Source organism: Amia ocellicauda, chromosome 12 (assembly GCF_036373705.1).
Source record: "Amia ocellicauda isolate fAmiCal2 chromosome 12, fAmiCal2.hap1, whole genome shotgun sequence".
NCBI lineage: Eukaryota > Metazoa > Chordata > Actinopteri > Amiiformes > Amiidae > Amia > Amia ocellicauda.
This window is the reverse complement of record NC_089861.1, coordinates 17,056,592-17,072,880: the sequence shown is the minus strand read 5'-3', so window position 1 is coordinate 17,072,880 and position 16,289 is coordinate 17,056,592. Positions and strand designations below refer to the sequence as shown.

Here is a 16,289-nt window from a genome sequence, read left to right as displayed (position 1 = left end):
CTGACCCTTGGATTCTCCTGACCATGAATACTGCTTTACCCCTATTGTTCCTGTTTCCTGGCCCTTGACTTCTTGCCCGACCTGACCTATCTCCTGTGCTCTGCACCTGGGTTCATCACACCTGGTGTTCCCTTCATGACAGCAACTGTGACACAGCCCTGATGAGCACCACACTCCCCCAGAGGCAGACCCCTTGGGCAGCTTGTACTGGCACTGTCACACTGCACAGAGAACAGTGACACTGAGCAAAACCAACACACAAATACAGAACTATATAAGAAACATAAGAACGTTTACAAACAAGAAGAGGCCATTTGACCCATCGTGCTCATTTGGTGATCCAAGGATCATATCCAGTCTATTCACATTGAGAAATGGAAAGTGTAAATTGTATCACAAAATAAATTAGAGTGTTATCTTTTCCAACTGTCAGATTATTCAATCAAGATTAAAAACAGAAAAAAATGACAAACATTGACAAAGCACAGACTCAGTGGCCACAGCCTGGCAGAAACAGATGCATATTCTGCTGTCCTGCTCCATATGCATTCAAACACATACAGGAGATATAGGCTACATGCCTGCAAGAACCAAATACTAGAACCACCTGTCTGGGAGAGGAGGAGTGGAGTGCTGGTCTAGCAGCCAAATATCTGTCTGCCTACCACTGGTGGACAGCGGGACACCCTAACTGCCTTCAGCAAACTGTTACTCCCATCGCTCTCGCTCTTGCAATTGAAGCACTTAATCCCCTTGGTAATTACAAAAATAGTAAGTACAAAAATAGTATAATCATGATTGTCAATCTTACATTTTAAACAAATGTTTAAATCCTCATGACTTTTATTAAGAATCATGTATGCTTGTCTCAAAAAGAGACTAAATGCTTCAATTGGTATAAGAGGACTGGCCATCGGGCAATTCTGGCAAATGGCAGATGGGCCGGTCCATTTTTTAGTTTGGTGGACTGGTCGCTTCCCATGTGGGCCAGTCACCCTGTGTAGACACCCAGACCGCACATCACCAACACCCTTCCCCACCCAGACTGCACTTTGTCAGCACCCAGAACCACACTTTGGAAACCCCCCTCCCCCCCAGGACAACACTTTATTGGGACCCAGTCCATATCACCAAATCAGTAGATGCCAAAAACATCACCACCACACTATTAATGCGAGAGGCTGAGTGTATGCTCTTGCACCCTATCACCTCTCCCATGGCGAGGACACACTCCTCTACGGAGAAGGAGACCTCAGAAACGATTTTCAGTCCACACCGGCACGTCAGCTGCTCAAAGGGGATTCCCTGACCCAGGGCTTCCCTAGTCGAGGCAATCATAAATAGCCCACCCCCCCGGTCCGGCAACAATCTATGTTTTGTAAGTCGCTCTGGACAAGGGCGTCTGCTAATACATAAATAATAATAATACTAATTATACTATTTAATCCACCTCCTGGAACTCAAAGGGACAATCCAAAACACTAAAAAAACAATAACAATGCATAAAACCAAAGCAAATCAAACATGGGTAAACAGTATAGACATCCAGTGGCATGCACTCACTTGCCTACTCACACGAGCTCCGCCCTCACATAAGCGAGAGACACAGAGAGGGGTAGAAATAATGAAATTCAAAGTGCTCATGAAGTGCTGATACACCACAAGTTTTAAACTATCACCCAGCTGCCATCCTGACACAGAATGTTACATATTTCCATCTGTAATTGACATATTATATATGTTTATAATATATTATAGGAATTAACCCCACCCTATATTTTGAACATACAAAGTAAAAAGATGGAAAACAGATTAAACTATATTTCAAAATGTTATTATAGGCTTATGCATCTTATACCATCACTGCACAATCAGTGACGCTAACCTACTAAGTCTATGTAACTATGTGCTTTATTGTTGTATTATTTATTATTATCCAATTCCTTAGCAGACACCCTTATCCAGGGTGACTTACAACATAGACGAGTTCGGGGCAGTTTATCACTATTGCATACACACAGAGACACTCTCACACACACTCACTCATCACTCACTTGCACACACTCACCGTAGATGTTATGTTGGAGGCCAGGGCTCTGAATACTGTAGAAGTATGATTGTTGAGATCCAGGGTGTAGGTCTGACTGAGTGTGAACTGGATCTCCAGCCTGGTGCCATTGGCTGTTGGAGTGGTTAGGACAGGGTCTGCAGTTGTAGGAGGTTGAAACACCACCACTAAGATTAATGAGAGAAAGAGAGAGAGGGTTAACACAGTACACTGCAGACACACTGACTGACTGACCATTACATTGGACCATAACAGTGGTCTGTGAGAGAAACACTCACACTTTTAAACACACACACACACACATGCAGACTCACCTGTCAGTAGTACTGTAAGCAGTGCTGCCTCAGAAGCTCTCATCCTGACAATTGTGAGACTTGGTACTAACCTAAGGTAGAAGGAACAACCATTGAAAATTGGAAAATTGGAAAACAGTACAGTTCCTTAACAACAACAACAACAACAACAACAATAATCATCATCATCATCATAACAAAAAACTGCTGTTTGATGTTGATGTATCAATATTGATAAATTGATTGAAGTCTCTTCTTATACATTATTATTATTATTATTATTATTATTATTATTATTATTATTATTATTATTATTATTATTATTATTATTATTATTATTATTATTTCTTGGCAGACGCCCTTATCCAGGGTGGCTTACAACATAAGTGCAATACAAAGTGCAAGAATACAGTTAAGTACAAGGCATCAAACATTACAAATTCAAATTTACATTAAACAGAGCAATTCAAAATATAATACATTTTACATCATATTAACAACTCCACTACATTGCTAACTTAAGTCTAAGTCTACTGCAGGCACAAAGACGCACACAAGTCTATTCCATGCACACAGAGACACAGACACACTTAGACACACATAAAAAAGTTGTAGATCTTCAAAGCATTGTTTTCTGTAATCTGCAACCATATTGGACAGCTTTGAAGTTGGGTTGGTAATGCACCGGCTCTATAGCCAGAGCGGAGCTGGACAGTTTTTGTTAGTTGTGCCCCGGAGCCGGAGTGGAGCTGGAGCTGGCAGTGCTGGAGCCGGGGCAGAGCTGGACTCATTGGAGCACTCCGGAGTCTGCAGCTGGAGCTGAGGTCATGGAGCTGCTCCACTCTCTCCCCCTTCCATTAAACTCTCCTATATATTAAAGTACAGTTTTCCTGAATTAACAAAATATGTAACATCATAGGTATTGTGGGTTATAAAATAATATCAGTTCTCACTGCAGCTATTAGATCATAATTTATTATGTGTATTAATTGTAATTATGACACCTTCACTTTCTCACTCCACTCAAGAAATGATTATATAATCTTAGTGCACATCTTTCGTGAACCAGTTGCACAAGAAGTGTTAAGTAACTCCAAATTATTTCAACCAAATTCTCCATCTGCCTAAATTAACCTAATTTTATAGACATCTGTTAGCTGAAATGTCCTGACTTTAGTTTGTCCAAACGTTGCTAGCCAGGGAGATAAGGTCACCTTCAGGATTCATGTCCGCTGCACATTGTTTGCCACTAGGGTTGCCACTTTTGAGATGCAAAAATACCATACCGCTGGAGGGGAGGGGCATTGGCAAAATGTGATATGTGATATATAGTAACAATTGTAAGTCACTCTGGATAAGGGTGTATGTTAAGAAATCAAGTAATTATGAGGACCGAACAGTACATCCCCACATGAAGCTGCCACCACCATGCTTCACAGTTGTGATGGTGTTCTTAGGATGATGAGCAGTGTTAGGCTTGTGCTAAACGTAGCGCTAAGTGTTGAGGCCAAAAAGCTCTATTTTGATCTCATCAGACTATAGAATCTTTCTCTATAGGTCTCAGTCTCCCACATGCCTTCTGGCAAACTCTAGCCAAGATTTGATGAGAGTTTTTTTCAACAATGGCTTTTGTTCTGCCACTCTCCCATAAAGGTCACTTTTGTGAAGCACCCGGGCTATTGTTGCAGTATGCACAGTGTCTCCCAGCTCAGCTGTGGAAGACTGTAACACCTTTAGAGTTGCCATAGGCCTCTTGGTGGCCTCCCTGACTAAGACCCTTCTTGCCCGGATACTCAGTTTTTGAGGATGGCCTGATTTCGGCAGATTCACAGTTGTGCTATATTCTCTCCATTTCTCAATAATGGACTTTAGTGTGCTCTGGGGGATATTCAGTGCCTTGGAAATGTTCTTATATCCTACCCCTGATTGGTGCTTTTGAAGAACCTTATTCCAGATTTGATTTGATTTGATTTGATTTGATTCGATTTGATTGTTCCTTCATTTTCATGATGTAGTTTTTTCAGGAATTGTACTAACCAACTGTGGGACATCCCAGAGACAGGTGTATTTAACCTTAAATTCATGTGACCTTAATTGCACAGAGGTGGACTTCATTCAACTAATTATGTGACTTCTAAAGACAATTGGTTTCACCACAGCTCAATTATAGACTGTATTGCAATTTTATAATAAGGGCCTCTGCTAATAAATAAATAAATAAATAAATAAATAAATAAATAATAATAATAATAATAATAATAATAATAATAATAATAAAGGGGGAGTTTACTTATGCAATCAATTATTTTCGGTTTTGTATTTGTAATTAATTTAGGACAATTTGCAGATTATATTTTTCACTTTGACATTATGGATATTATGTGTTGATCCTTGTCAAAAACTCCTGATTAAATCCATTCTGATTTCATGTTGTAACACAATGAAATGTGGAAGTCCAAGGGGGGTGAATACTTTTGAGAGCCACTGTATACACCTGTCACCAATGGGTGTGGCTGAAATAGCCAAATCCACTAATTAGAAGGGATGTCCACATACTTATAGCCATGTAGTATAAAAATACCGGACAGTCTGATAAAATACTGGCCGGATGGCAACCCTAACTGCCACAGACATCTTTATAATTTTCTACTTTTTCATGTATGAATGGTTAAACAGATGTTTGTTATTAATATTTTGGTGTTGTTAAACAGTTATTTTAAAAGTTATAATGATCCCATCCTAGTTTGCACTGTTTTTTGTGGCTCCGGAGCTGGATCTGGTTAAAAGCAGCCAGAGCTGGAGCAGCAGTGTGGAGCTGCACCAGAGCCACTCTGTAGCTGGAGCCAACAAACCCTGAGCATTGCCAACCCTACTTTGAAATGCTTCCAAAATGTTCACAAAAAATTTACAGATAGAGCGAAAAACCGCTACGCCAAGAGACCAGGCCTCCTGATGCAGGAGGCTTATCACTGTACTGATTTTACAGAGGAGGTACGTCAACTGTAACAAGCGGGTCCATGACAATTAATCCCTGACCATTCGCCCCGGTGACAATTCGTCCCCACGATAATTGGTCCCCACGTCAATTTGTCCCGGCGATAATTGGTCCCCACAATTCACCCCCATCATTACACGTTCTCCAATTGAGCATTTGTAATCATGAGTGCATTCACTTATTACAGAGCCATAGAACAATAGAACACACACATGTGTATATATAGCAGGCAGACTATATAAATATATATTTAAATATACACAGACACACAACTATTTTGTATTATTTATTGTACTTTATGTTTTTAATTCATACATTCACTGGAGACTATAACCCCAATAATTCAGTTTTATACAAATAGTCACCACAGCTGGCAGCGAGGGCTGCAGGCTACTTAAAATGGGTTTCATGTTATTAATGTATGTCAGTTGGTGCAGTGGTTAGGGAACAAAGCTGAGAACCTGGCAATCTGGGTTTGAGTCCTGATCAGAACTCATTCTTTTCTTATGTGTACATTAGAGGTCTTCACGGGTCCACCCGAACCTGAGGACCTGGGACCCGACCCGGGACCCGTACAGGTTCGGGTCCATATTTCAAACAGTCAGCCGGGTCCGGGTCGGGTCCCATTCTTGTTCTTCGGGTCCTGGGTCTGTTTAACATTGTGTGTGATACCCAAGTGACGCAATGACTTTACCAATTGACGATTGGCTCTTTTATTTAGAAGGCGGGAATTATTATTATATATTAATATATTATTTCCTGGATTTACACAGTATCAGAGTAGAACGAACAAGTGTGCAGGTGAAAAAAAAACACACACCTGATGAACAGATGACATTTTGCATATTTTAGAAGGAGGGGGGAAACCAGTGAAAAAAAAAAAATTCAGGATTTTTTTCTGTACCCTATTGGTGGGAGTAAAGTGTGAGAGAAAGTGTTTTGGATCACTGAAGCTTTCTGATAAGCAGATTATTCGTCCCCACGACAATTGGTTCCAGCGATAATTGGTCAAGCGATGCGTTGCTCCACACCCTTTTGCTGGAAAGATTTTGTTTTGCTTGGGTGAATTCAGCAGCAGACTGGCCATCTGGATCACTGGGAGAATTCCCTGGGGGCTGGTGTTCTGAGAAACTGAGCTTCCCTCTCAGGATGAGCACTACCACTCAGGATGAGCTGCCCCAATTCAAAACATTGGGAAGCTCATCCTGTCAGATAGAAAGGACCTATCAGAATGGGCTACCCTCTGCTTTTAAACATTTGTGATGGATTAGCTTCCTGGTATGGTCAAAAATCTGAAAACTCACACTACCAGATATAGTTGTAAATGTTTTTATTGACAAAAACAAACAAACATAAACCTAGCCTGTCTCTGGGATCTCAAATAAACATCAAATGAAAAGAACTGGCCAGGGACAGCTATGTCTGTTTACCCTGTAACAAAAACCCTTCTGTTTCCTCCACCAAGCCACACTGTGTTATTTTTGTTTTTTAAATACTTCTCCCCAAGTGAATTCAATTTTCCAATTACCCCAATCGGACCACACCAATCATAGCCTAAAGATGCCCTACCAAGATGGCAGCCCTGTCTTCAGCCTCCTTCCCCAAAGATGGAGTGCACCTTCCTCAATCCGCAGGGTCCCAGAGCCTCCCACTCCACTTCTTGGAATGTACACTCCATCACACATTCTTACTGTATTTTAATATAATATGTATTTTAACTGGTCATGTCAAAAGTACAGCATTCAAAGGCTACACAGAGAAGCTTGAGGTCTGTAGTGTCTATGCATAATTTTATATCTGATACTTATGTGATGCAGTCCATTGATGATTTCTGTAAATTAAAAGAACATGCAAGTTATGTGTGTATCCACTGTAAACATCAGCCAAATATCTGAAATTCGGTGATTAAAAAAGGATGTGCTTAAAGATGGTCATAGGTTAATTATGTTATATAAGGCAAGGGTTCTCAAACTGTGGTCCATGACCCCCAAGGGGTTCACGAGAGAGTGTTAAAGGGTTCGCGGTAAAATGTCCCTCAAAGAAAAATTATGTAAGCGATCAAGCATTTTGGCGAATATACTGCCATCACCTCAATACCCCCCTTCTGCCCCACCACTGTGGCATGGGTGTACTGTCTGCAACACTCCCTCCCCCCCCCCTCTTGCAAGTTTTTACCGTCCCCCCCACCCCCGTCATCGTTTGGTAGGTGGGTACGTTCTGAAAAACTAAGCTTCTCTCTCAGAATGAGCTACCCGGTACCTCTAAAAATATGCGCTACCGCTCAGTATGAGCTGGCCCTATTGAATACATTAGGAAGCTCATTCTGTCAGACAGAAAGGACCTATCAGAATGGGCTACCCTCTGCTTTTAAAGATTCATACTGTATTTTAACCCTTCAAAACCAAGGAAGCTCATCCTGTCGGACAGACCTGTCAGAATGGGCTACCCTCTGCTTTTCAACACTCGTACTGTATTTCAATAGAATATGTTTTTTTAACAGGTCATGTCAAAAGTACAGCATTAAAAAGCTACACAGAGAAGCTTGAGGTCTGTAGTGTCTAGATGCAAAACTGGGGCTGAAAAGGGAGAACAATGTCCCCTGTGGTGGATCATGTTCAATGACAGTTTAAACTTTTTGCACTTTTATTTTTATTGTTTAAACATTTACTATACTTTAACATCCCTATTAGTTAACCAACTGTAGCAGTAAGATGATGCCAGATAGTTTGTTGATTGATGTACAGTACTGTGCAAAAGTTTTAGGCAGGTGTGAAAAAATGCTGTAAAGTAAGATTGCTTTCAAAATTAGACATGTTAATAGGTTATAATTATCAATTAACTAAATGCAAAGTGAGTGAACAGAAGACAAATCTAAATCAAATCAATATTTTGTGTGACCACCCTTTGCCTTCAAAACAGCATCAATTCTTCTAGTGTACTAACAAAGTCAGGGATTATGTAGGCATATAATCAGCTATATGATTATACAATTATACCAAACAGGTGCTAATGATCATCAATTCAGTATGTAGGTTGAAACACAATCATTAACTGCAACATAAACAGCTGTGTAGGAGGAATAACACTGGGTGAGGAACAGCCAAACTCAGCTATATATATCAACGAGGTGAGGTTGCTGAAAACAGTTTACTGTCAAAAGTTATACACCATGGCAAGACTGAGCACAGCAACAAGACACAAGGTAGTTATACTGCATCAGCAAGGTCTCTCCCAGGCAGAAATTTCAAGGCAGACAGGTGTTCCCAGATGTGCTGTCCAAGCTCTTTTGAAGATGCACAAAGAAGCGGGCAATGTTGAGAACCATAGACAGTGGTCGGCCAAGGAAACTTACTGCTGCAGATGAAAGACACATCATGCTTACTTCCCTTCGCAATCGGAAGATGTCCAGCAGTGCCATCAGCTCAAAATTGGCAGAAAACAGTGGGACCCTGGTACATCCATCTAGTGTCCAGAGAAGTCTGGTCAGAAGTGGCCTTCATGGAAGACATGTGGCCAAAAAGCCATACCTCCAATGTGGCAACAAGGCCAAGTGACTCAACTATGAACAAAACAAAAACACAGGAACTGGGGTGCAGACAAATGGCAGCAGGTGCTCTGGACTGATGAGTCAAAATCTGAAATATTTGGCTGTAGCAGAAGGCAGTTTTTTCAACGAAGGGCTGGAGAGCAGTACACGAATGAGTGTCTGCAGGCAACAGTGAAGCATGGTGGAGGTTCCTTGCAAGTTTGGGGCTGCATTTCTGCAAATGGAGTTGGGGATTTGGTCAGAATTAATGGTCTCCTCAGTGCTGAGAAGTACAGGCAGATACTTATCCATCATGCAATACCATCAGGGAGGCATCTGATTGGCCCCAAATTTATTCTGCAGCATGACAACGACCCCAAATATACAGCAAAAGTCATTAAGAACTATCTTCAGTGTAAAGAAGAACAAGGGGTCTTAGAAGTGATGGTATGGCCCCCACAGAACCCTGATCTCAACATCATCAAGTCCATCTGGGATTACATGAAGAGAGAGAAGCAACTGAGGCTGCCTAACTCTACAGAAGAATTGTGGTTAGTTCTCCAAGATGTTTGGTCCAAACCTACCTGCCAAGTTCCTTCAAAAATTGTGTGCAAGTGTACCTAGAAGAATTGATGCTGTTTCAAAGGCAAAGGATGGTCACAGCAAATATTGGTTTGATGTAGATTTTTCTTCTGTTCACTCACTTTGTATTTAGTTAATTGATAAGTATAATCTATTAACATGTATATTTTTGAAAGCATTCTTACTTTACAGCATTTTTTCACACCTGCCTACATCTTTTGCACAGTACTGTACATGCCAGCCATATGAGTTATTTCAATCCTATTAAATTTTTGTTGAATAGGAACTACACCATATGATATTTCATATTTTCTTCATATTTTACTATGTACTTGAGCTTTTGTCCTCAAAAGGGAGTAGACCTACATCTCAGCAATTTATAACATGATTTTTATATTTCTTGTAGTGTGCATCATTATAGTTATTGTATTTGGCCTCTCGTGATAAATATGCCTATTTAGGCAGAGATCTGCACTTTTATATTCAACAGGTTATTTTTGGTTAGGTTTGAAGCTCTACTCTTTAGTCAGTCCTTGATGCAACAATCTGACCCTTCCTCACCAATTACTTGACTCAGCTGCTCGTCCAGTCACTGGTGCTCTCCCGCCTGGACTACTGCTACTCCCTCCTGGCTGGCACACGCTACTCCAGTGCTCCGCTCCCTCCACTGGCTCCTGATACTGGCACGCATTCAGTTCAAGTCACTGACCCTCACCTACCGCTGTCTCGACCACACTGCACCAAGCTACCTTCAGACCTTTGTCTCCCCATACATCCCATCCAGACCACTGCGGTCTTCCAGTGCCAAAAGACTAACTCTGCCTCCTCTCCACTCCCCTTCCTCCAGAGCCGCTCCTTCTCATTCCTGGCCCCTAAGTGGTGGAACAACCTTCCCACTGAAATCAAAACAGCAGAGTCCTCGACCTCCTTCCGGCGTTTACTCAAAACACATCTTTTCATACATAATTTAGCCATTCCTGTAAGATAGCACTTATACAATGTTTTATCATACTACTTTTCTTGCATTACTAGTACTCATATTGTTTATTTTGATTTCCCCTATGCTCCCTTTCCCTTGGCCCTTGACTGTGACCTAACATCTTTTCTGTACTCATCAGCTTTTACAATCCAGGATGTAAGACCCCTCTCCCTTCTTGTGTCCGACTTCTACAACCACAAATAAGGATTAACTGGTCTTGGGGGAGCCCCATAGATCCACAGGGGACCCCAGGAGTCCATGCACTCAGTAGCGCTCACTGACCAAACAAATGCATCTGGCCAGCAGGACTCAAATCTGCCCTTGGGAAACTAAAGGGAGCCAGGCTCATGAGGGCTTGGCTTGCACATCTGAGAAAAATGCCTCCAAAGCAGTAAGTCCCACCATAGCAACTACAGCAGCCAGCTCTAAAAGGAGATGCAACCCATCGCAGATGTGGACCCTACCCATTGTCTGCTAGCCAGGGAGAGCACGCCACCTCAGTCACTATCTTGCATGCTGATGTGCTGGAAAGAGGCAAGCAGAGGTGGAGACAAAGGGACACACGCACCCGGGGACGCAAATGGAAATTGGGCTTCAAGGCATTCAAAACGGAAAACAGGAGACACTTCTTCACACAGAGAGTAGTCACAATCTGGAATAAACTACCCAGCGATGTGGTTGAAGCTGAAAGTTTGAGAACATTTAAAAATAGTCTGGATAGGATCCTTGGATCACTTAGATATTAATGAACACCAAACGAGCACGATGGGTCGAATGGCCCCCTCTCGTTTGTAAAAAAAACGGCCCTGGACTTTGACCCTGACAGGCTCACAACAACCAGCTTGTGGATATGCCCCGCCGAAGTGCACATTCATACACCAGCTCCTAATACTACCACCTAGCTGCATCATAGCTATTAGACTCGGGTTTCCCTCCAATATTATGATGCAGCTAGGTGGTAGTATTAGGAGCTGGTGTATGAATGTGCACTTCGGCGGGGCATATCCACAAGCTGGTTGTTGTGAGCCTGTCAGGGTCAAAGTCCAGGGCCGTTTTTTAGTCCCAGTCCGTCCCTGGGTGAATTGGTAGTAGTGAATTAGGAACAAGTGATGAATGACAGAGCAATAAATGCTTTGAGCTGGAAACGAAATTATAATGATAACATTAGAAGACAGTATAATCCACAAAAGCAAGAGTAGAATAAATGAATGAACAAGTAAGTAAAAACTGAAGTAAAATATTAAATTAATACATTGAATTGACACATTGATGCACACATTTAAAATTCAATATCAAAATAATTGTATCTGTACATATATACAGTAGATCTGGAAAGTATTCATAGCGCTTCACTTTTTCCACATTTTGTTATGTTACAGCCATATTCCAAAATGGATTAAATTATTTTCCTCAGAATTCTACAAACAATACCCCATAATGACAACGTGAAAGAAGATGGTTTGAAATCTTTGCAGATTTATTAAAAATAAAAAAGCACATGTACATAAGTATTCACAGCCTTTTCTCAATAATTTGTTGTAGCACCTTTGGCACCAATTACAGCCTCAAGTCTTTTTGAGTATGATGCTACACGCTTGGCACACCTATTTTTGGGCAGTTTCTCCCATTCTTCTTTGCAGGACCTCTCAAGCTCCATCAGGTTGGATGGGGAGCGTCGGTGCACAGACATTTTCAGACCTCTCCAGAGATGTTCAATCGGGTTCAAGTCTGGGCCACTCAAGGACATTCACAGAGTTGTCCTGTAGCCACTGCTTTGTTATCTTGGCTGTGTGCTTAGGGTCACTGTCCTGTTGGAAGATGAACCTTTGCCCCAGTCTGAGGTCCAGAGCGCTCTGGAAGAGGTTTTCATCAAGGATGTCTCTGTACATTGCTGCATTCATCTTTCCCTCGATCCTGACTAGTCTCCCAGTTCCTGCCGCTGAAAAACATCCCCACAGCATGATGCTGCCACCACCATGCTTCACTGTAGGGATGGTATTGGCCAGGTGATGAGCGGTGCCTGGTTTCCTCCAGACAGGAGTTCAATCTTTGTTTCATCAGACCAGAGAATTTTGTTTCTCATGGTCTGAGAGTCCTTCAGGTGCCTTTTGGCAGACTCCAGGCGGGCTGTCATGTGCCTTTACTGAGGAGTGTCTTCCGTCTGGCCACTCTACCATACAGGCCTGATTGGTGGAGTGCTGCAGAGATTGTTGTTCTTCTGGAAGGTTCTCCTGTCTCCACAGAGACAGGCTGGAGCTCTGTCAGAGTGACCATCAGGTTCTTGGTCACCTCCCTGACTAAGGCCCTTCTCCTCCGATCGCTCAGTTTGGCCAGGTGGCTAGCTCTAGGAAGAGTCCTGGTGGTTCCAAACTTCTTCCATTTACGGATGATGGAGGCCACGGTGCTCATTGGGACCTTCAATGCTGCAGACATTTTTCTGTACTCTTCCCCAGATCTGTGCCTCGATACAATCCTGTCTCGGAGGTCTACAGACAATTCCTTGGACTTCATGGCTTGGTTTGTGCTCTGACATGCACTGTTAACTGTGGGACCTTATATAGACAGGTGTGTGCCTTTCCAAATCATGTCCAATCAACTGAATTTACCACAGGTGGACTCCAATCAAGTTGTAGAAACATCTCAAGGATGATCAGTGGAAACAGGATGCACCTGAGCTCAATTTTGCGTGTCATGGCAAAGGCTGTGAATACTTATGTACATGTGCTTTTTTTGTTTTTTATTTTTTATAAATTTGCAAAGATTTCAAACAAACTTCTTTCACGTTGTCATTATGGGGTATTATTTGTAAAATTTTGAGGAAAATAATTAATTTAATTCATTTTGGAATAAGGCTGTAACATAACAAAATGTGGAAAAAGTGAAGCACTGTGAATACTTTCCGGATGCACTGTATATATAAATATATATTTTATTTGTATGGATCACATTTGATACCCCTTTTGCAGTTACGATAAGCCTTCTGTATTTGAAATGGGAACTATTTAAGTGTGAAGATATGCAGATGTAACTCTTTAATATTTGCTTAAATGGCTTGCTTTATATTTGTTGTAACTGGCCCGGTACAGGCTTTTAGACAAATCCCTAAGAGGAGGAGAGGAAGGAGCTAGAACATTTGCAGGATGTTTTCTTGTGAGTATTTCCTTGATTTAATACTGCTAGAATATGACCACTCCCACAGCATTGTTGTGCGAAATATGATCTGCCAGAAGGTCTTTTGCCACTCCAAATCATTTTGATTTGATAACATGAAAGTTTAGCAAGGTACAGTAATGTCACTAATGCTTTATGCAAGGAACAGCGTAAACATGTTTTCTTTAAATGGTCCCTAGAAGTAGGAGCAGTAGTACCAGCAGCAATTGAAGCAACAGCCGTAGCATTAGTGTCGTATTTCTCATATTTCTCGTCTGTCTTGTTTCAGTGTATACTTGGCCATCTGTTTATGTGATAATCATGTGATGTCAGTGTGACTCAATATCTGACAGTGTTCGATTTAGTTAAATAGAAAAATGCACTTTTAACCTTTGTAGCCTATTTCTATTCTAATCTTTATGTTCCATGTAACAATAATGCTGATTATAATAATGATAATGACAACTGTTTGTCTACAATGTTTATTAGCCGTTATTAGAGTTCACAGTGTTTAGCATCAGAACGTGATGTCATATACTTAAATGGAAAAATGTATGAGATTAACTCTGACATCTCTAGATTTTGGGATTTGAATAAATAGATAATGAAATATGTGAACATTCCAAAATGCAATGTAAAACATACCTGTAAAAGGATTTAGTTTTAAACTTCAGATTTTACAACTAACCTGAGAAACCTTTTATTTTACTAATGTATTAAAATATTTAAAACTCCATTTTTGTTTCCTTCATTCATTTGCAGGGGCTTCCTCTATATACTGTAATGTTGTGTGGGGTGGTGTGGTGCAGACCAGACAGATCTACTCTGTCCCTCCCCAGATCCCAGGGGAGAGAAATTATGGGGGAACACCTGACCCCCCTGATTTGTATCAGAATAGGAACTATTTATTGAATATGCACAGTAGATATTTCTGTTTACTTTATGTATCTGTTGCCATTAAAAAATAAATGAAATTGAGAAATATTTAAACGTATGTAACACAATAAAGTCCCAATGGCTTTTACTGTGCAAACATTCAGCATGTCCACATACAAATATAGAGAAACCAGGCAGAAGTGAGTGCATAGGGAAATACATGGACTCTCGGAAAGACTACCACACCCAAATGCTGCATCATAATAAGCCTGTGATGTCATGTAATGTGTGAATTTCTATAGAAACAACTTACTTGGTTGGAACAACAACTTGAGAGTGTTCACACAGTTGACCTTACCTGAACCCATTCAGATGCTAAGATGGGGGTTTTGCTAAGTAACTAAGTAAACAATGTACTGTGTTGTTTAATGCTCATTCAAAGTACATCCAGACTATTGAACTTTTGTCTATATGTTTGTTTCATGCAGAAGAATGTTTGCTTTTTCACCTTCCACCATTTTGAAAATATTGCGAATACACTTGACAAATTGTATCATTACTGTGCTGTACTGTACAATGCTGGACTGTATAGTGTAATGTGCTGGACTGTGCGGTACTGTAGTGTAGTGGACTGTGCTGTACTGTAATATACTGTAGTTTGCTATACTGTAGTGTGCAATAACATAGTTTATGGTAATTTACACTTGGTTGTACTGCAGTGTTCTGAGCTGTAGTATAGTGTACGGTGGTGTACTTTACTGTAGTGTGGTGTAGTGTAGTGTAGTGTAGTGTAGTGTAGTGTGGTCTGTATTATACTTAACTATGTTGTAGTGTGCTGTTCACTGTACTAGTCCCTCTTTCATTGGACTAAAAGTTTGCATGTATATGTCCCTCTGAGAGAGGGGGTAGGGTTGGTTAATGAAATAAGTTGTAAGGAACACACCCAAAAAGCAGTTGATGTGGTGAACATAAATAAATAAATAAATACAATAAAAATAAACCAAAAATAAATCTTACAAACAAGTACATTTCAATCGTTGTAGTTTGAGTTTTGTAAAAACAAACAAAAAAACATCTATTTTTTGCGGGAAATACTACAATAAACTAATAAAAACAAATACATGTTATAATAAATACATAAATAAAAGTTAAAATTGGATTGCGCTCAAATATTTGAACAAGATAAATACATTAAGCATACTCTCTCTCTCTCTCTCTCTCTCTCACACACACACACACACAAACAGGCTTACATAAAATACAATTAAACTAATTTAAAAAATCATAATCTCAACTATTTGTCAAATCAAATTAATAATAAAAACACACGCGCACAAAGCGCTTACTTACAGAGAAGAACAAATGTTCACGATTTGAAATCAGAGAGTCCAGTCAGGTTCCAATTGCTCTGCTATTACAGCCCTGGTGAAGGACACTTCTATACTTTAACATACCCTGATGCTTTCACCTGTCGCATACCTCACATGGCAGATAAGGTGGAGGAACGATAACAATGCAAGAACATTGTGTAATATAACAAAAGACTGAACTTTTAAAACAACTTTTGTTTGAAGTCATGACATCCTCATTCCAATCATTGTAAGTAAAAGCAAAATTGTTCTCTCTCTCTCTCTCCTTCTCTCTCTCTCTCTCTCTCTCTCTCTCTCTCTCTCTCTCTCTCTCTCTCTCTCTCTCTCTCTCTCAACCTTTTGCAACACAAGCACCCATTTGAAAAAACAGATCTGTCAGATAAGGTAATTATCAATATGTTTCTATGTCTTATCTTCCAATACTGATTTACTAATTTAAAACACTTGTCT

At 40.6% G+C, this 16,289-nt stretch overlaps 1 protein-coding gene across 2 annotated transcripts in view; it reads right to left on the bottom strand.

Annotated features, from left to right (window-relative positions):
* LOC136764443 (uncharacterized) overlaps positions 1-16,133 on the bottom strand; it is a 39,268-nt gene extending 23,135 nt beyond the window's left edge. The window contains exons 1-3 of one of the 2 annotated variants that reach the window (XM_066718508.1): positions 15,820-16,133; positions 2,383-2,453; positions 2,069-2,235 (exon numbers count right to left, since the gene is read on the bottom strand). In XM_066718508.1, coding sequence (XP_066574605.1) covers positions 2,069-2,235; positions 2,383-2,425 — 210 coding nt within the window. In that variant the 5' untranslated portion in view covers positions 2,426-2,453; positions 15,820-16,133. The remainder of the gene's footprint in view (positions 1-2,068; positions 2,236-2,382; positions 2,454-15,819) is intronic. The other variant, XM_066718509.1, reaches the window with a different exon arrangement.
* Between the last annotated feature and the right edge of the window lie 156 nt (positions 16,134-16,289).